General features: G+C 42.0%; 1 protein-coding gene and 1 non-coding gene across 2 annotated transcripts in view; one reads left to right on the top strand and one right to left on the bottom strand.

Moving 5' to 3' along the window:
• The window catches only part of SLC16A10 (solute carrier family 16 member 10), a 156,365-nt gene extending 140,664 nt beyond the window's left edge, over positions 1 to 15,701 (bottom strand). The window contains exon 1 of the mRNA XM_017497448.2: positions 15,090 to 15,701. Within this exon, the coding sequence (XP_017352937.1) occupies positions 15,090 to 15,432 (343 nt within the window). The 5' untranslated portion in view covers positions 15,433 to 15,701. The remainder of the gene's footprint in view (positions 1 to 15,089) is intronic.
• Positions 11,904 to 12,008, top strand: LOC119466821. The gene has a single exon (XR_005195309.1). It is a non-coding gene; the product is annotated as a U6 spliceosomal RNA (small nuclear RNA).
• Positions 15,702 to 21,192: the final 5,491 nt, after the last annotated feature.

The raw sequence follows: 21,192 nt of genomic DNA, 5'->3' as shown, positions 1-21,192 counted from the left end.
ATGGCTGCCCCTCAAATCTCACTCAGCTTTCGGTCAGGGCTTTGTTATTGGTGGTTCTCCTATTTCTTGCCTCTGCAATCCAGACATCTTTTTAAAGCACTACTTAGAAACCCTCTTCAGAAATCCTCAGTATCTTCCCATTGCCTCTATAAAATAATGTCCAAACTAACCTTGGCATTTAGAGCATCTATTTCCCAGCTCCACCATTCTTTTCCAGCCTTATAGTCTACGACATTTCACTACATATCCTGGGCCCTAGACAAACCAAACTCCTTGTCACATTCACTTAATAAGCCCAGTGTGTAGTCAAGTATAAGGAACCTATGTGATAAAATCAGAGACTTAAGTTTAAATCCAGCCTCACTACTTACTAGCTTTAGTAGACCCACCTAAAACACACAGATCAGAATAGTTACATGAAAGGATTACTGGATAGATAAAACAAAATAACCTAAAATACATAGTAAACCACGGTCAAAACATTTAGGATTAAAACTGCCTCCTAGCCCTTGCCCAGGCCTTACACTCTCACCTCGGATACCCCCTTCTGTTAGATATGCTGAGGAAAGTCTCCCAATCTCACAATGCCTAACTCAAAAACTGAAGCTTTCTCTAGTCAGCTCAGTCACAATTCATTCTCCCTTCCTCCAAAATCCTATATCTTGCTTGCCCAGCATTTAGCATGTATAGCATATTCTTTAAGTAAATATTGTTCTGTTTCCCGTCATAACCTCTCAAGAGCATGGAATAAGTCAAATTTGTTTGTTTCTTATGTGGCTGTTAGTACATATTTTGTGCTCAAAAAATTAAGTGCGTGGCCGGGCGTGGTGGCTCACACCTGTAATCCCAGCATTTTCGGAGGCTGAGGCAGGTGGATCACCTGAGGTCAGGAGTTCGAGACCAGACTGACCAACATGGTGAAACTCCATCTCTACTAAAAATACAAAAATTAGCTGGGCATAGTGGCGTGTGTCTGTAATCCCAGCTACTCGGGAGGCTGAGACAGGAGAATCACTTGAACCCGGGAGGTAGAGGTTGCAGTGAGCAGAGATCACACCATTACACTCCAGCCTGGGTGAAAAGAGTGAAACTCCATTTAGAAAACAACAAAAAAAAAATTAAATGGGGAGCCAGGCATGGTAGTTCACACCTATCATATTAGCCCTTTGGGAGGCTGGTGGTGCAAGCAGATCCCTTGAATCCAGGAGTTTGAGACAAATCTGGGCAATGTGGCAAAACCCCATCTCTACAAAATTATGAAAATTAGCCAGGTGTGGTGACATGCACTTGTAGTCCCAGCTACTCGGGAGGCTGAGGTGGGAGGATCATTTGAGCTTGGGAAGTCAAGGCTGCAGTGAGCCATGAGTGTGCAACTATACTCCAACGTGGACAACAGAACAAGACCCTGTCTCAAGATAAATAAATAAATAAATGCAAAAAATAATTTAAAACATACCCCAAAATTAGTTAATAAGATATTTTCAACAGAATTAGCTTGAGTCCAGAGGTTGATGCAAGGTGATAGCACTAAAAGAGATTAAGATATGGCTACTCTTGCAGACTTGATCCTCTGAAGGATCAGATGTCACCTGGAAGAATCACGAAGTCCTCATGCCTAAGTCTCCACATGGTTAATTTCCATTCCTACCGCGCCACCCTAAGACAGATCTTGATCAACACCTAGGCTAAGAGAGCCGAGAAAACAAGGGCATGGCCTTCCTGCCAAGATGTGTCAGATGAAGATCTAAGGCCTAAGATTATCTCAAGCCTTCCTTCATTACCTATGGTAATGAAGTTTTACTCTAATATATTCACTGGTATATGTCCTCTTGTATATGCAAATATTATATATCATTGCCAGGCCATTTGCTGCTTCTAAAAGGCTCAAAACTGGGAACAGAGACTTATAAGTACTGAAATACAATTTTAAACTACTTTTTAAAAATATCATTGGTACTTATCAAATTGGCAAATACTAATCAAAATAAAACCTAATATTGGTAGGGTTTTCAGGAAGCCAGCATATTACTGGTGGCACAATAAACCGATTCAAGTTTTCTAAAGAATAATCTGGCAATGTGTAACAGGTGTTATAAAGTTGTTCACACTCTTTGAACCAGTAATCTCACTTTTGAATGTACACTCAAGGAAGCAATCCAAGAAAGGGAAAAAACAATTTGTTCAAGGACATATTCAGATATGCTACATATGTTGCATAACACTGCCTGCTACTCACTAAACAAAGGAGGCCTGGTTGAGCAACCTAGGGTAGACCAATATGATAGAACATCACACTTACTGAAACAATTAAGCAGGTGCCTTATGTGATACAGAAAAACGTACCTTAAAAAATGTTTCCTAAAAAACAGAAAGCAAAAACAAATATTTACATATAAAGGTATAGTTCTGCCAAGCCCAGTGGCTAATGCCTGTAATCTCAACATTTTGGGAGGCTGAGGCAGGCAGATCACTTGAGGCCAGGAGTCTGAGACCAGCCTGGCCAACATGGCGAAACCCTGTCTCTACTAAAAATACAAAAATTAGCTGGACACAGCAGCACATTCCTGTAGTCCCAGGTACTTGGGAGGCTGAAGTGAGAGGATGGTGTGAGCCTAAGGTGGAGGTTGCAGTGAGCCGTGATTGCACCATGGCACTCCAGCCTGAGCAACACAGCAAGACTCTGTCTCAAAAAAAAAAAACAACAATTTATAATTACATATTTGCAATTCTGAAAACCCAAACCCAAAGTTTTTATAAGAGAGTATCAACACTTAATTAGAAGCAAAACTTAATCTGAACTGACATGAGGCTACTCATGGTCTCTATTTAACTCACTTATCCATATATTTTGCTGCAGAAATGTTAATGTATTTGATTATAGGGTATCTGGGACTCTTCTAGGGATGTCAGAAAATACAGGTGTCTGTACCACGTTACTTTTTTTCTTCTTCAAACCCTATGTATTTCAGTAGGGAACAGGTTACTTTTTTACAATTCAAAAAATCTGGGCTGGGCACAGTGGCTCAGGACCTTGTAATGTCACCACTTTAGGAAGCTGAGGTGGACAGATTGCTTGACCCCAGGACCTAACCTGAGCAACAAGGCAAAACCTCGTCTCTACGAAAAATAAAAACATTAGCTAAGTGTCATGGTATACCCCTGTAGTCCTAGCTACTTGGGAGGTTGAGGTGGGAGGATCACTTGAGCCCAGGAGGTCAAGGCTACAGTGAGCTGTGATCCCACCACTGTACTGCAGCTTGGGTGACAGAATGAGACCCTATCTCAAAAAAAGAAAAAAAAACTACATACACACACACAGAGAGAGAGAGAGAGAGAGAGAGACAGAGAGACAGAGACAGAGAGAGTATGCCCAAGAGTTTCAGATAAACGATTACTATACTGATAGACTATCTACACTGATGACATCTATACATATATAATATATATGTGTATATATGTGTGTGTATATATATATACATATATGTGTATATATATACATATATATGTATATATGTGTGTGTGTATATATATATATCAATACATGTATCAGTTGTAAATTAAAGTAAAAGTGTTAAAGTTTGGTGTTCCCTGGCTTTGTTGATAAAACTGCTTAAGGAGAGTGTATTCTTTAAGGAAGGCTAACCTCCTTATAATGCTTCATCTGCAGAGGTGAGTAAAAAAAGACAACTGTAGGCTGGGCATGGTGGCTCACGGCAGTAATGCCAGCACTTTGGGAGGCTGAGGTAGGCAGATCCCAAGGTCAAGAGATGGAGACCATCCTGGCTAACATAACGAAACCCCATCTGTACAAAAATACAAAAATTAGGGGGCATGGTGGTGTACACCTGTAGTCCCAGCTACTCAACAGGCTGGAGTAGGAGAATCACTTGAACCCAGAAGGCAGAGGTTGCAGTGAACCAAGATCACACCACAGCACTCCAGCCTGGTGACAGAGCAAGACTCCATCAAAAAAAAAAAAAAAAAGAAAAAAAAAGGGAACTGTAGATAAACCAAATCCAAATCTCCAAATAATTACAGATTCAAAACCAATAAAACAACATGTATTATAATTTATTTTTATTTAGATTGAAGTAAATATCTGTAGACAATTTCACAACATTTCTGCAGACAGTTCAGGCTTCAGATCTATTGAGCATCATTTACAGACAAAAATATATTGAAAGAAGTGATAAACTCATGTTTTATAAAGAATCTTCAAGGTGATCCATAAATAGACTAATCTAAAGTTTAAATCATTTAAAAGCATTACTTTAAATGTGTTAGTTTAAATTAACATTTGAAATATAATCCTTTATTTCCTAGGAAAAAAAAAAAAAACTCTTTTTCTTTTTTCTTTTTGAGACAGGGTCTTGCTCTGTTGCCCAGGCTGGCGGGTAGTAGAACAATCTCGGCTCACTGCAGCCTTGACCTCCTGGGCTCAGGTGATCCTCCCACCCCAGCCTCTTGAGTAGCTGGGACTATAGGTGCATGCCACCATGCCCAGCTAATTTTTGTATTTTTCATAGAGATAGAGTTTTCACCATGTTGCCCTGGCTGCTCTAGAACTTCTGGCCTCAAGAGATTCACCCACCTTGGCCTCTCAAAGTAATGGGATTACAGGCATGAGCCACCCTGACTAGACTTAACCATTTTTAATGCAGGTAAAAACCTGCCAAGATTCTGGCCAGCAACAAAATGTGGAAAAACATACCCTATTTGCCCTCCCTCTTCATATAAAATAGGATTTTTCGATTAAAAATTACTTAGCCGAACATGGTGGCTCATGCCTAAAATCCCAGCACTCTGGGAGGCCAAGGCAGAAGGATTGCTTGAGCCCAGGAGTTCAAGACCAGCCTGGGCAACATGGTGAGACCCTATCTTGACCAAAAAAAAACTTTAAAAATTAGCCAGGTATGGTGGCACACGCCTGTGGTCCCAGCTCTTGGGAGGCTGAGACAAGAGAATCTCTTGAGCCCAGGAGGTCAAGGCCGCAGTGAACTGTGTTCACACCCCTATGCTTCAGCCTGGGCAGCAGAGCAGAACCCTGTCTCAAAAATAAATAAATAAATACAAATTATTTATCAACTCTGGATTTAATGTTTTCTATATAATTATGCATAAAAAATACAAGTATAAGTCTATTATCTCCTCTGACCCTTCTTTATGCCTCACCAGCAACCCTTGCCTCCCCAAAAAAATCAACAAGAACTTAAAACGTAGTCACTGGCTGAGGCTTAGGTGCTATTACTGCATGATAGAGCTCTTAACAGTTGTGTATCTGAATCTTTGTTTTAAACCAACATCAAAATATGGCCAAAGGATCTGATCTTATTAAAAATCAGGTCCGGCTGGGCGCAGTTGCTCATGCCTGTAATCCCAGCACTTTGGGAGGTCAAGGCAAGCAGATCACAAGGTCAGGAGTTCAAGACCAGCCTGGCCAATATGGTGAAACCCTGTCTCTACTAATAATACAAAAATTAACCAGGTATGGGGGCATACAACTGTAGTCCCAGATACTCTGGAGGCTGAGGCACAAAAATTGCTTGAACCCAGGCGGTGGAGGTTGCAGTGAGCTGAGATCACGCCTCTGCACTCCAGCCTACGCAACAGAGCAAGACTCCTTCTCAATAAAAAATTAAAATTAAAATTAAAAAAATAAAAGTAAAGCTTGACAAAATTTTGTCTGATGGGTAAATATAGAATATGATGTTATCTTCTGAATATTCAGGATACTAACTCACAAGGAAAGGCAAACTACACTTAGATGTGTGCATCAAAATTCTGAAGGACCATGAAGACTTTTTATGTTTATCAAGAGGGGATAAAAGGAGTTACAGACACTGGTTTTGGGGCTGGGTACAATGCTCAAGCCTTTGGGAGCCTGGGGTTGGTGGATCACTTGAGCTCAGGCATTGAAAACCAGCTGGGGCAACATAGGGAGACCCCCACCTCTACAATAAAAATTTTTTAATTAGCCAGGTGCGGTGGTATGTGCCTATATTCCCAGCTACTCAGGAGGCTGGGGCAGGAGGATCCCTTGAGCCCGAGGTTGAGCCATGATCACATCACTGACTGTGCTCCAGTCTGAGCAACAGATCAAGACCCTGTGAAAAGAGAGGAGGGGAGGGTAGAGAAAGAGAGGAGAGGGGACAGGAGGGGGAAAGCAAGGAAAAAGAAACACTGCTTTGATCTATATATAGTATTTCTAATCTGTATTTCATACTTATGCCCATAATTAAAACAGTGAAATGAAAAAAGACTTCTTACTTGGGAATAAGGCAAGCCATTTCTTCATTGACTTTTTAAAGTTCCTATACGAAAGGTGAAGAATTACTTTTGCTGTTAAAGAAGGCACTTCAGCAAAGAGGTATGATCATACACATTTGGCACGTACATTTGAAAGCACTGCTTTCCTCCATTCCTCCAGCCACTGACAGGCTCTCTCTCTTATGTGGTGGATCTGTACAGTTCCCAGGTGTTCTGGAGTTTCCTGTTCTGAATCTATGCCAATAAAAACATCCACAGTCCCAGTGTGGGTGGCACCAGGCTAGTCAGGTGCTCAGAACTGTGGTGAGCTGACTGTTCAAGTTATGTTTGGGGTTTAGCTTGTTTTTGTTAAGGTTTGCTTGTTTAATTTGAAAAAAAAGATCAGATTTCTAGCTAAGTGGTGATAACTGGAATTCTTTTCCAAAAACGACATCACAGGATTTCTGATGACTTGAGTAGGAGACACTATTGAGAGTATATTCTAGAGAACATGCAAGTAAATATGCAGTAAACAGTTTCAGGTTGGGAACAAGGATAGGATTCTACTTTCAGGACAACTTTGACATAAGTTCAATTTTTTTCTAGCCAAAAAGCAGTTCTTAAGTTCAACTCAATTAAAGTAAATACTGATATCATCTAGCCCAATCCTAAATGTGCAAGTTGCAACTTCCTTATCTATAAATGGAGGTAATGACATGCCACAAGGCCAGTCTAAAAAATAAAGTAATGGCCGGGCGCGGTGGCTCAAGCCTGTAATCCCAGCACTTTGGGAGGCCGAGGCAGGTGGATCACGAAGTCAAGAGATCGAGACCATCCCGGTCAACATGGTGAAACCCCGTCTCTACTAAAACTACAAAAAATTAGCTGGGCATGGTGGCACGTGCCTGTAATCCCAGCTACTCAGGAGGCTGAGGCAGGAGAATTGCCTGAACCCAGGAGGCGGAGGTTGCGGTGAGCCGAGATCGCGCCATTGCACTCCAGCCTGGGTAACAAGAGCGAAACTCCGTCTCAAAAATAAAATAAAATAAAATTAAATTAAATAAATAAATAAATAAATAAAGTAATGTACCTGAAAGCCTTTTCTTTATGATAATGGAATGTATTATTCCATTTTCATACTGCTATGAAGAAATATCCAAGGCTGGGTAATCTATAAAGAAAAAGAGGTTTAATGGATTCACTGTTCAACAAGGCTAGGGAGGCCTCACAATCATGGCGGAAGGTAAAGGAGGAGCAAAGGCATGTCTTACATGGTGGCAGGCAAGAGAACATGTGCAGGGAACTGCTCTTTATAAACCATCAGTTCTCATGAGACTTAATTCACTATCACAAGAACAGCATAGGAAAACCTGCTTTCATGATTCAATTACCTCCCACCGGGTCTCTCTCATGACAAGTGGGGATTATGGGAGCTATAATTCAAGAGGACATTTGGGTGGGAACACAGCCAAACCATATCAGAGAATATAAAAATCACCACTTTAACAAATACAGATCATCTTTAAAATACCTTTCACAGAATGCTTTATTAAAATAGGTTGAAATTAAGTTCTCTGTCTACCATTTTAAGCATAATTTGTAACTTATTTGAATTGATTCTCAAAACTCCAAAATGTAGCTACCCTCAATATTCCAAGTGCATCAAATACGTAACAATGGGATAAAATCACTGTTTGCATCTCAGGGTTGTGACATAAGAATAAAATGGCCAACCATTTCATCAGAATCCTACAAGGACCAACCATCACACGAAGAGAGGAGTGGTACACACAGAGGCATAGAGGCAAAATGCAGCAAGACAAATTTGGGCCAGTGTAACACTTACAAGTTTATTAGAACACAAACACCAATAAGGGGAGAGAGGCAGGGGCAAGGCTAGAGGGCCAGACAAGGGCTAGAGCTTGCAGGCCTTCGGAGTAGGGAGTTTGATGTTTTCCTAGAAGTAATGAGTGTCACTGGGCATTTAAACAGAAAAAGCATATGGTTCAATCTTCTAGAAAAATCACTCAGATGTACAACTGAGGACAAGCCATCCTGTTAAGGGATTATGACAATAATTGTGGCCAATAGTAATGAAGGTGGCCAGGCACAGTAGCTCATGCCTGTAGTCCCAACACTTACAGAGGCTGAGGCAGAAGACTCACTTGAAGCCAGGAGTTCAAGACAAGCCTGAGCCAAATAGCAAGATGCCATCTCCACACACACACACAAGTTTAAATTAGGTGGGCGTGGTGGCATGTGCCTGGTGTTCCAGATACTCAAGAAGCTGAGATATGAGGATTGCTTGAGCCCAGAAGTTTGAGGCTGCAGTGAATTATGATCATGCCTCTGTGCTCTAGCCTGGGGAACACAGTGAGACCCTATCTCAAAAAATGAAATAAAAAGTAAATGAAGGCATGAATTAAGACACAGCAGCGAAAGAAAAGGGAGACTGATTTATGAGACATTAAGGAGATAAACACAAAAGAACTCTGATTTAGCAAAACAGGTAAGGAAGAAGGAGAAATAAGAAGTTAAGATAAATTCCAGGTTTCTGACTTAAACAACCAGACGTATCATGCTCTGAGAAATAAGAAGGAGAAATATGAATTCAGAAGAGTGTCGACAAGTGGGCTGTCATTTTTGGTATTAGGGGAAGGTAGTAGGGAATGGCTGAAAAATGAGTTCATGTTAGTTTAGTATGATGTACCCGTGTACTCGAATGGAACTGTCCAGAAATAGTAAATAAGGGTGGTGAACACAGAGATGAGATTTGGAAATAACAGCCCCAAGACAGTGGATGGAAGAGGACAGGAAAAGTGAAGTAAGTACATGGCCAGGGACTGAGCCTCAAGGAACTGCAACAAAAAAGATATAGCAAATCACATCAAGAGCAAAGAACAATTTATTCTAAAAGACACCTCAAAATCTCATCTGAAAAAATGTGTTATGGTTTTTGTTTTGGCTAATTGGGTTCTTTCAGCAGTTAATTTTATTGATAAAATTCAGTGGAAAAACACCACAGGAATCTCACATTGTTGTATTTAATTAGAATTCACTATATACACTATTCAGTCTTGCACTGAATTAAGAAACATTCTGGAAATGAAGTAGGAAATGCCCACCCCATACTCACTATTATTCTGAAATCCCAGAACCATTTTTATAATCTTCTCACTTATTTTAACAGGTAGTTTAGATTGGTTTATTGTCGTGAGTTCTCTTAGCTTTTCTATCTCTCTTCAGTATAAATGACAATCAGGTATTTTTCTTATAGTGAAAGATGTATAGGATCACGAACCAGATTATTCGTTCACTGTAAGTAGCTCAACAAAGCACTATTACTAAAAACTTTTCTAAGATAAAGAAATGGCTAGTTATGCAGGCTGCATTTCCTACCAAACAAAACAAAATTGCTTTAGTATACAGGCAAAACACAGCAGTTAACTTCTGAACTGCAGCCAAAATTTCCTATAATCTAGGTGTTGCATACAACTGTATGACACAGATAACAGTATAACTGTAAACATGAAAACTTGGTGTGAGAGGAACAAATTCTGAGGAAGCACTAGCTGACTTGAAGTTTCAGAAGGGCTAGCAAGATATAAGGAGAGGTACTGCAAGATTCATCCATCCCTAAATGCCACTGAAAATCCTATTTTGTGACTGTAATCGTCTAAAAGGAAATCTGTCTCCATACAGGGAGTGTAGAATTGCATTAAAGATTATAGCCAAAGAGCCTCCCTTTCAAGACCTTTTTGATAATCTACTTTTAAACTACTGAATTTTTAATGTTTTGAATTACACTTTTTTTTTTTTAAACAAAGTTTCTCTCTTGTTGCCCAGGCTGGAGTGCAATGGCACAATCTCAAAGCAAAACAAATAAATAAACAAAAAACCCTAGGCTCTTCATTAGTTCCATGGGTTTTCCAGTATCTAGCAGAGTTAAAACAAAGCTGCACTTTTTTTTTTTTTTTTTTTTAAAGATAGAGTTTTGCTTTTGCCCGTGCTGGAGTGCAGTGGCGGGATCTCAGTTCACTGCAACCTCTGCCTCCCAGGTTCAAGTGATTCTCCTGCCTCAGCCTCCCTAGTACCTGGGATTACAGGCACACCCAACCACACCCAGCTAATTTTTTGTATTTTTAGTAGAAACAAGGTTTCACCACGTTGGCCAGGCTGGTCTCAAACTCCTGAACCTCAGGTGATTCACCTGCCTCAGCCTCTCAAAGTGCCAAAATCGACTTTCTAAGGAAAAAAACAGTGTTCCACTTAATTGCATTTTTTTTAATTCTTCCCCAAAGTGTCTGATTCCTCTCTACCTAGGCAAGAAGCATGCACATGTGAACAGGTAAAAATTCCACTAAAAAGAGACAACTTGGCCGGGTGCAGTGGCTCACGCCTATAATCCCAACACTTTGGGAGGCCGAGGCGGGTGGATCATGAGGTGAGGAGTTCGAGACCAGACTGGCCAACATGGTAAAGCCCCATCTCTACTAAAAATATAAATATTAGCCAGGTGTAGTGGTGGGCACCTGTAGTCCCAGCTCCTCAGGAGGCTGAGGCAGAAGAATCACTTGAACCCAGGAGGCAGAGGTTGCAATGAGCTGAGATCACACCACGGCACTCCAGCCTGGGCAACACAGAGAGACTCCATCTCAAAAAAAGAGACAACTCAAGCTCAGCTTACTCCCTCAGACACAGCAGGGTGTGTAAGGCACTCCTCTAAGTCCCATGTCATTGGCAGCTGGGCACCATAATGGGGCTGTGATGCCATCAGCATTTTTCATTGGTTCTACTGCCCAACTTGGAGTCGGCTTACTTCCCCTTTCCAAAGTCTTAATTTCACCAAGTGAGATTTATAACCATAGAGAAAGAGGCGTCAAATGCCTTCCCCACCCCCATCATCTGTTGAAATGACCTTAGAATTTCAGCCTTTTAGAATAACGTTGAATCCTGTTATATTGCAAATCCTTCAGGGAAATATTCTATTACTTCTGATCTGTTATTAATTTGTATCCCACAACAGGTCCTAAGCTACTTGGAAACAGTAGCTTTTTCTCTCAGTCATTATCTCCAGTGCCTAGCACAGAGCCCAAAACAGAGCGTGTTAGATAACTTGGTAAACATTTATAGAAAGAGAATTAACAGTAAGATGTGTAAACTCACTTATACCTTAGTGTGAATGAACTTCTTCAGGCCCTTTCCTGAGAAATTGTGGGTTGATTACCCATTGTGTAGGAAGAGTTAACAGAGCCCTGAGGACTGAGCCTGAGACTCTCCTCCTCAGTTCTGCCTAGAAACATTGTCCTGCTGTGGCTCAATCTAAAAGAGCATGATTCTTCAGAGGAAATCCCAGACTTTTGCTTGAATGGCATAGGGCAGTATCTTGTTCCTCTACAGAAGTCTCTCCACACTTTAGAAATATAGTTTGAGACATTAATAATTTTCAGTTGTTTATTCACCACAAAGTGAGACCAGGAAACAGGGACCCTAATCTTTCAGACTTCTTTCTAATCCCAGAATGTGTGGTAGAGCACTCAACCAATCACCAACACTTAAATTAATCAACAACATAAAGAACATCGTATTTGCAGAATGTTATCTAGTCAATGCAATATGATGAATGATTAAAACCCAGCTCCCGGTGCTCGCTTCAGCAGCACTTTGAATGACAATTTACTAAAATTGGAATGACACAGAGAAGATTAGCATGACCCCCGCACAAGGATGACATGCAAATTCACGAAGTATTCTATACTTTAAATAAATAATAAAAATAAAAATCCCAGCTCTTGCAGTCAGATAAGCCTGGGGTTGAATTCTGGCTCCATTTCTTACTTAAACTCTGTAAGCCCTGAGTTCCCATATCTGAACAGAAAGATATTAATAAAGTCTATCGGATAATTACAGTGAGATTTAAACAGGAATGTATCTAAAATGTTTACCCATAGGGAAGTACACAAGAAATGTGCACCATCATTTGGAGACCTAGATTCCATTCCACCACCACCTCTCTGTATAAGGGCTAATCACTTGCCATAAAAAAGCGAATGCAAACAAGGAGCCAGAACTAACTGTACTCTAACACCAGGATTATCAATCATAAGTAAGGTAAAAGGAAATAGACCAAAACTTTGAAAAATAAAAGCCTTAAACAAATTCCAGATATTTTTTGGCATGTATTTGAAGCTTGCATATTCTTGATCACAGATGACTCAGCATTCGACTATCAAAATGGAAAAGCCTGAACAATTAAACTTCAAAGCAGATATTCTCAAATAACAGTGCCTGTGGTAGATGAGGGACTTTATGAAACACCTATGTGTGTATCTGTGCACTGAGGGAAAGTGAAAGGGGTGGGGACAGGGGAAGGGAGGGAGATCTCAACAATAAGTGGCTTAAAGACTATCTTATAACCATATTTTCCACCATTAAGTTTAAATCTGTTTTTTTCCTCAGCCCTTAACATCTATCAGTCATAAACATATTACCTAGCACCCGAGTAATGGCCATTGTTCAATCTAGATGCTGTGTTACACAGGGCCATTACCAAGTGCATAGGGTCCTTCTGTGGGAATCAGACAAAGGGCACCCAGAACCCAGGCTGGTTTTCAGTCCCCACTTATCCCTGAGTTGGGCACCCTTGTGCAATGGCACAACCATATATAGATATACAGCAGTCAGGCAGAGAAGCACAAAGATCTTCACACGTTTAACTAGCATACCTGTAAAATTGTTTATATGATACACACCCACACATACACAAACATGACTGAAAGAGTTGTCAAAGACTGAACTGAGTAAAAAGAAGATATTAATCAAAACAGAAAACACAAAGTTTCAAAGAGCACAAAAGAAAAATGAGGCCCTTCCCTCACTTTCAGCTACCCACTACTGGGATATTGTAGCCAACTGGAACTCTGGGGACAAGTAGTAAGTAGAGGCTTTGACACTGCAAAATTCTGATCCCTGACAAAGCTATGATCTCTCTCCAGCAATTGCTCTCTCTCAAAAAAAAAAAAAAAAAAACCCACAGACACCAAAGGATCTACTTACCTGAATTTGCAAAAACAATGATAAACAAAAGACTGCTGTTGTCTCAACTGCATTAAAAATCTGTAATCCCCGGAAGGAATTATGCTAAATGTTGGAACTAGTCTTTAAATGTTAACTCTGTCAATTCTGCCTCCTTTTAGGGGCTTTTCCCTCTCAGACTCCCAATATTTACATAGAAAAGACACCAAACTATGTTTGTTTTTTATTATATATGCATATCTCCCCTGCTATACTTCACATTGATTACCTTCCTTAAAACATAAGGACATGTTATTATATTTTTAACACTTTTTGTACCTAGCCCATTGACCTGCATACCACAGCAGTTTCAATAGCTATTTAAAGAACAGAAATTCCAGGTTAAATATGGTACCATATTCACATGCACAAAGAGACAGTGTACAATATTCATTGCAGCATTGTTTAGAATGAATTTGGAAGCAATCTAAATGTCCATCAAAGGGAGAATACATAGAGTATAATATAGTCAAACAATGCAAACCATATAAGTTAAAATGGAAAGAATTTGAGTTATCAGTTCAAACTGAGGTATTATGTGGATAAGTCACAAATGTGATGTGGAATGGAAGAAAAGTAAGTTGTAAAATGATACAAATAGTATAATAGTATTTATATAAGGTTTTAAAACTCTCAACACAGCCCAGCATTACCTTTGTTTTAGAATTTATTACAGTCTTGCCCATTCCGTGTATGCATACTAAAGACCTAAGGAATATTCACTCTAAAAATAATAGAAAATCAAGGTTTAAAAAAAAAGACTATTAATCATATAAAGTTACCCCAAATGACAGGGAGGGGCTCTGATTTAGTAATGGAAATCAGACTTAGCCCTTGAAGTCAGTTGATACATGTTTTATTGCCATTCTGCTACCCACCAAGACACTTTCACTGAAAGCTACAGTTTTCTCACCTGAATGGGATTGACAGCACTCACCTTGCAGGATAAAGTGAAATAATTTATGTTAAAGTGTCATGCAGGTCTTAGACTTGTTTTTGCCTAGTCAGCCAAAAAGTCATAATAATGCTCTACAGGGAGAAAATACTGAATCTGCACTTTTTATATCTAATTTACTATACGGTTAAAAAAAAAAATGTCAAAAAACACAAGAGGAAGAGGGAAGAGGCAACCCCTCACCTTCCTCTTCCTAGTCCCTAATCCGGCTACCTCCCATGCTTTCTACATTTAGCACAGAGGGCAAAAGGGGGGCGGCGGGAAGGCACGGAACCGTGACTCTTCCAGGGCCCCCTTAGGAACTCCAGTGACCTTCGTACAAATCTCTTTCATTTCGCCAAACTCCACCCCCAGCCCCGCCAACATACTCACACCCCTCTGCGGCCCAGTAGGCAGATGTACAAGTACACAAATGGCATAGTCACGAAAGAGACCACAAAAACGACACTGCGATGTCTGGGGTTGAAGGTTCTGGGGTTCTGTTTGTTTTTATACATTAAAGGGAAGGGCTCCTGTGGGCTGTTAGTGTCTACTCTGAGGAGGGGAAAGGAGGACGATCTTGGCACGTTAAGTTCTGCCACCTGCTTGCAAACACAGATCTGCAGCTGGATTCCACATAAAGACAGGCACCCCGAAGTCCCAGAAACTGCAAGCTCTGTCAGCAACCTGACAGACCCCCCGCTCGCACCCTATGGCACGGGGACCCACCGACACGCGTACTCAGGGGCGGCACAGCTCACACCTCACACGCGGAATGCGCTCTGGGGCCCCATGCGGGTCCCCCAGGCTGGCCTCGGCGGGCGCCGCGCCTCACCTGTCTTAAAGACCATCTTATCATCATCTTTGGAGCCGAAGGTCTTCAGCATGGACACGAAGAGCACCCCGCAAGCGTTCTGGATGCCGAACACCGACCCGTTGCACCACATGGCCGCCAGCATCACCAGCCAGCCCCAGCCGCCCTCTGGGGGCTCGGGGGGCTCACGGGGCTGCGCGTCCGCCGGTCCCGCCAACTCCACCTCCACCTTCTCGACAGCCGCCTCCTGGCTGTCCGAGGTTCCCGGGCCGGGCGGCGGCGCAGCTCCCGTGGGCGCGGGGCCGAGCGGCTGCGCCTCGCCGGTGCCCCGCGCGGAGTCGGGCTCCTCCTGGGAGAGCACCATGGCCCGAGGCGGCCCCCTCAGGTGCTGGAGGAGCGCTTAGGGACGCAAGTTACCCGCGGGTTCCCGCGGAGCTGCGGGGCTCCGGGCGGTCTAACGAGGCCGAGGCGAGGACGGCAGAGCCCCAGGCGGGCGGGCGGCCGGGCGGGCAGCGCGCAGGCGGCCGCGAGGACAGCTGGCGCGCGCGAGCACCTCAGGGATCGGCACCGAATCCTCTCGGTGACAGCCCTGCACCCCCAACTGAGCCCAATGCCAGCCGCGGGTTCTTAAAAGCACCCACAGCCTCGCCGGCTGGGGGCGTGGCCGGGAGAGGGATGTGCCCCCACGGCCTCCCGATGATTGGGCCTCGGAGAGCGGAGGCGGGGCGCCCCGCGGCGCGCGGCCCCAGGTGCCGGCTGCAGACGCTGTCTGCGCGCGCGTCTGCGACGGGGCCTCCTCCTGCTTAGAGAGGGGCACAGATGTGTGGGTCACCCCGCCTCAAAGCATGAGCAGAAGGGGTGCGTCTCCTAGGTGCGGGCGCGGTGGGCCTTCAGGAGAGCCACACCGGATCTTAAGCCTCAACTCATCCACATAGCGTCACAGTCACCCTAACATTGTCTCGATTTTGTGTTTGTTTTACGTCTTGGCATTCACCTCTCAGTACTAATTACAATATGTAAGATTCGTTATGCCACCTGCCTGCCTAAAAAAGAAGTCTGAAGGATCAAAGGCCTTATTTTATTACTTCAGTTCCATTCTCCAGCATTCGTATACAATTTCCTTATGAATATTTGGCCCACCGAAGATGCTTATTTTCAGTCTTCGCTGCAATTTCAAAGTCTTCAACCAACAAACATTTCTAACAGACAACTAGAAAGCATTACTTTTCAACTACAACACAGTCGTTTTCACTTTAAACAAAAACTAAACCTGTATTCAACTCCTCTGTCTCCGTGAAGTATGGGGTGCCACCTGATGTAAAAGAAAGGAAGAGTAACCCACTATGCAATATTGAGGACGCTTCTGAATTTCTGTTATTCGGATTCTTCACTTCAATCAAAGTCAAAATATGCTAGTTATTTGATGTGCCCACCACTGTGATAGAGTACACAGACGAGTGCAATTGATCATATTTCTGCGTCTATCAGTTCATAAACTGATAGGAAAAACAGAGTCCTGGGAGAGACTAGGAGGCTCGGATGATGTGTTTTAATACATGCACAAAAGAGAGAGTGAAGTAGTCCCTTAAATTCTCTCCAAAACTGATTCATACGTACGACTTCAGTAGGTGAAGACGGAAAAAGAGCATTCCAGGTAGAGAAAATAGCATAAACTAAGGAAAGCAAGGCGTGCTTGCTTGCAGGAGGCAGAGCATAGCTCAAGTGTAATATGCCTTAGAAATGAGGGTAAAATAGTAAACTAAGGAATAGGCACAGGTGCACAAAAATGAATGCATGAAGATGTTACCCTAGTAATGTTGGAAATAAGGAAAATTTGGAAGTATAATGTACCCTGGTAGAGGGCTGATTAAATACATACTTTATAACCTCTAAAAGTTATGAAGATCATGTCTATTTATTGTCTTTGAAAGCTGTCCACAACATATTATTGAGCAAAGAAAGCACATCGAATATATATTTACGCACGTGCACACACACATATGTAGGAATTATCCATGAGGCAATACTGATGTAAGTAAATGATTAAGTAAATAAATAATGAGAGAATATACAAATCTCTCCTGCAGGAAATGTAAATACTTTATGTAAATAATCCTCCCTCATGGAAGTGAAGTACAATGGTTCACTCCATAAGTGTGGGTATGCATAGTAAATTTCTTCCAAAGAGCACAGCATGAAAATGGGAGTGGGGGGAAGGAATAACTTTAGGGTACAAAAAATGGCATACAGTACCTCAACCAGTTGATAATGTATCCCTGATACGATGTGATGAAAATGGTACTTTACCTCTATAGTCTTCCTGCCAAAACCCATAATCCCTGGCTAACCATCAGAAAAACATTAGACAAATCCCAATTAAGGGCAGTCAATGAAATACCTGTTTAAGTGCTTTTCATTTCTATAAACGTCATCAAAAACAAGGAAGTCTGAGAAATTGTCACAGTCAAGAAGAGCCTAAGAGGGCTGGGTGCCGTGGCTCAGCCTATAATCCCAGCACTTTGGGAGGCTGAGGCAGGTGGGTCACTTGAGGTCAGGAGTTTCAGACCAGCCTGGCTGATATGGCAAAACCCCATCTCTACGAAAAATACAAAAATTAGCCAGGCATAGTGGCATGGGCCTGTAATCCCAGCTACTCAAGTGGCTGAGGCAGGAGAATTGCTTGAACCCAGAAGACAGAGTTTGCAATGAGCAACCTCTCACTTTGAGAGGTCTCATTGCTGAGACCAGCAACCAGGCTGGTCTCGAACTCCTAGCCTCAAGCAACATTAAGACTCCATCTCTTTAAAAAATCTTTACTTCTAACCACCAATAAGCTATTGAATGAAGCAGAGTTTTAGGTGTCCAGGAAAACTACCTTCTATTTCGATGTCCATACCAATCAATAACTCACACTGTGTTATTGGATTGACTTCACCTTCTCCATCTGAAAATATGAACCTGTTTACTTATAACTACATCATAGTGATGGTATGTTTATAATGAATTCCTATTTATTGTTTTAAGATTAAATGAAAAGATTTATAAAATTTTAAAAAGTATAATTGTTCATTAGGTCTAAATGCCATCAGTACTTTATGTAGGCCTTTTCATCTGTAGTTTATGTTAAACTTATTTATTAAATAAAATAATCTACTTGATTCCTTATTATATATATATATATATATATTTTTTTTTTTAGATGGAGTCTTACTCTGTTGCCCAGGCTGGAGTGTAATGGCGAGATCTCTGCTCACTGCAACTTTTGCCTCCCTGGTTCAGCGATTCTCCTGCCTCAGCCTCCTGAGTAGCTGGAACCACAGATGCCTGTCACCACGCCTGGCTAATTTTTGTATTTTTAGTAGAGACAGGGTGTCACCATGTTGGCCAGGCTGGTCTAGATCTCTTGACCTCATGATCTAACCGCCTCAGCCTCCCAAAGTGCTGGGATTACAGGCGTGAGCAACTGCGCCCAGTCCCCTTATTCTATTTTAAAAGACCAACATTTCCTATTTAAGACAGTCTTATTTATTTATATTTTATTTTATTTTTCAGATGGAGTCTCACTCTGCTGCCCAGGCTGGAGTGCAGTGGCACAATCTCAGCTCACTGCAACCTCTACCTCCTAGGTTCAAGTGATTCTCCTGCCTTGGCCTCCCAGGTAGCTGGGATTCTAGGCAAGCACAACCAAGCCAGGCTAATTTTTGTACTTTTAGTAGAGACAGGGTTTCAGCATGTTGGCCAGGCTGCTCTTGAACTCCTGACCTCAGGTGATCCACCCATCTTGGCCTCCCAAAGTGCTGGGATTACAGATATGAACTGCACCTGGCCTGCTCATTACTAAATGCTGAAATATGTGGTTATGGATTTCCATTTTTACTATATGTAAATCCAATACATGCATGGTACAGGCTGCTGTACTACAATTTTAATTAATGTTTTCTCTAGTGCCCAAGAGTAGCTTTGTATTGCCTTACTGGCTATGAACAAAATTTAAAGCATAATTTTTCCATGTCTCTACTCTCCAAATCATAAAACAGAAATAGTACTATACTATAGTGGTGATTATTTGGCAGGAAGCTGGAGTACTACTGAACTGCTATAATATAAAATTTTAGGCCAGGTGTGGTGACTCACACCTATAATCCGAACACTTTGGGAGGCCAAGGCATAGGGATGACCTGAGGTCAGGAGTTGGAGATCAGCCTGGACAACATGGTGAAACTCCATTTCTATTGAAAATACAAAAATTGCCCTGGCCTGGTGGCAGGTGCCTGTAATCCCAGCTATTCAGGAGGCTGAGGCAGGAGGATGGCTTGAACTTGGGAGGCAGAGGTTGCAGTGAGCCAAGATTGTGCCACTGCACTCCAGCCTGGGTGACAGAGCAAGACTCCAACTCCAAAAATCTAATTTAATTTAATTTAATTTTAAAACACACAGAGATATACACATGACCTAGAAACCTTATTGTGAATGCCTTGGTTAAAAATATGCCAAAGAGATTATTCAACATTGGCTTGTACAAGTGATAAATTACAAATTTGGTGGGGGAAAAAAGTACTTTATTTATTTTACAAGTGATAAATTACAAATTTGGTGGGGAAAAAAAGTACTTTATTTATTTTATTTTTTTTTTCTTTGAGAAGGAGTCTTGCTCTGTCACCCAGGCTGGCAGTGGCACGATCTTGGCTCACTGCAACCTCCACCTCCCAAGTTCAAGTGATTCTCCTGCCTCAGCCTCCTAAGTAGCTGGGATTACAGGTACATGCCACCATGCCCAGCTATTTTTTGTATTTTCAGTACAGATGAGGTTTCATCATGTTGGCCAAGCTGATCTTGAACTCCTGATCTCAAGTGCTTCGCCCACCTCAGCCTCCCACAGTGCTGGGAGTACAGGTGTAAGCCACTGCACCGGGCCAAAAAATGCACTTTAAAAATGAGACTGAATTAACTCTCTCATCTCCACTTTTTTACCTCTCTTTCGGAAGTCTCCTCAATCTGATCCTCCTCTGGCATTACTCCTAATCCTCCCAAAACCAAACTAAAACCTGGGACCCCTTCCTGATCTACATCTCTCCTGGTTCCCTTGAGTACACTCTGGTCAACTCCAGGTCCAGAAGGTCTTTTGACTGGTTCCCTATTTTCCGTCCTTGCTGCTGTTTCTTTAATGATTCCTTACCATTTTCAAAGACCATCATAATGACCCACTAACTGGTCTTGCTGCCAGTAAATTCTGCCTGCACCAATTCATCCTCTACCCTATACCTGCCCAAACTGTTCTCCAGCCTTAAGCCTGCTCCTCATTTCAGCAACAAGTATAAACACCTCTATTCCTCCCTGCAGATCCTGCTTCTGAAATGACCTTCTCTCCCCTTTTCTGAATGATGAAATCTCACTCAATCTTCAAGGCTCAACTCTAAAATGGAATTCATTTCTCTGAAGCCTTTATTGATCCTTTCTCTAGGCTTCCATATTTTATTTATAGCATTTTTTATGGTCAGTAGAATGTTTTTCAATCTCCTTGGCTAGTGTAGGAATTTTCAGACAGGTCAGATGGTCTTTCACAAATCTCTGAACCACAGCACCAAGTAGTGTAAGTGCACAACAAATATTTGTTGAAACAACTTGAATAGAATTCAAAAATAATTTAAAGAACCACGAAGTGTGAAATTGAGGAGATCCCATACTTTCAGATGAAAACTTTTTGATATTTTTAAATCAGGTGTTTCTTTTTTAGTTATAAAAGCAACACAGGGCCGGGCAAGGTGGCTCATGCCTATAATCCCGGCACTTTGGGAGGCCGGGATGGGCAGATTATTTGAGGTCAGGAGTTTTCGAGCAGCCTGGCCAAGATGGTGAAACCCCATCTCTACTAAAAATATAAAAAATTAGCTGGGCATGGTGGTGCATGCTTGTAATCCCAGGTAGTTGGAAGGCTGAGGCAGGAGAATCCTTGAACCCAGAGGTGGAGGTCGCAGTGAGCTAAGATTGCACCATTGCACTCCAGTCTGGGCAACAATAGTGAAACACTGTCTAAAAAAAAAAATGGCTGGGCACAGTGGCTCATGCCTGTAATTCCAGCACTTTGGGAGGCCCAGGCGGGTGGATCACCTGAGGTCAGGAGTTC

The sequence above is a fragment of the Cebus imitator genome, unplaced genomic scaffold, assembly GCF_001604975.1.
Source record: "Cebus imitator isolate Cc_AM_T3 unplaced genomic scaffold, Cebus_imitator-1.0 Scaffold231, whole genome shotgun sequence".
NCBI lineage: Eukaryota > Metazoa > Chordata > Mammalia > Primates > Cebidae > Cebus > Cebus imitator.
Note: the sequence above shows the minus strand (reverse complement) of the source record. Positions and strands in the feature narration are given on the sequence as shown.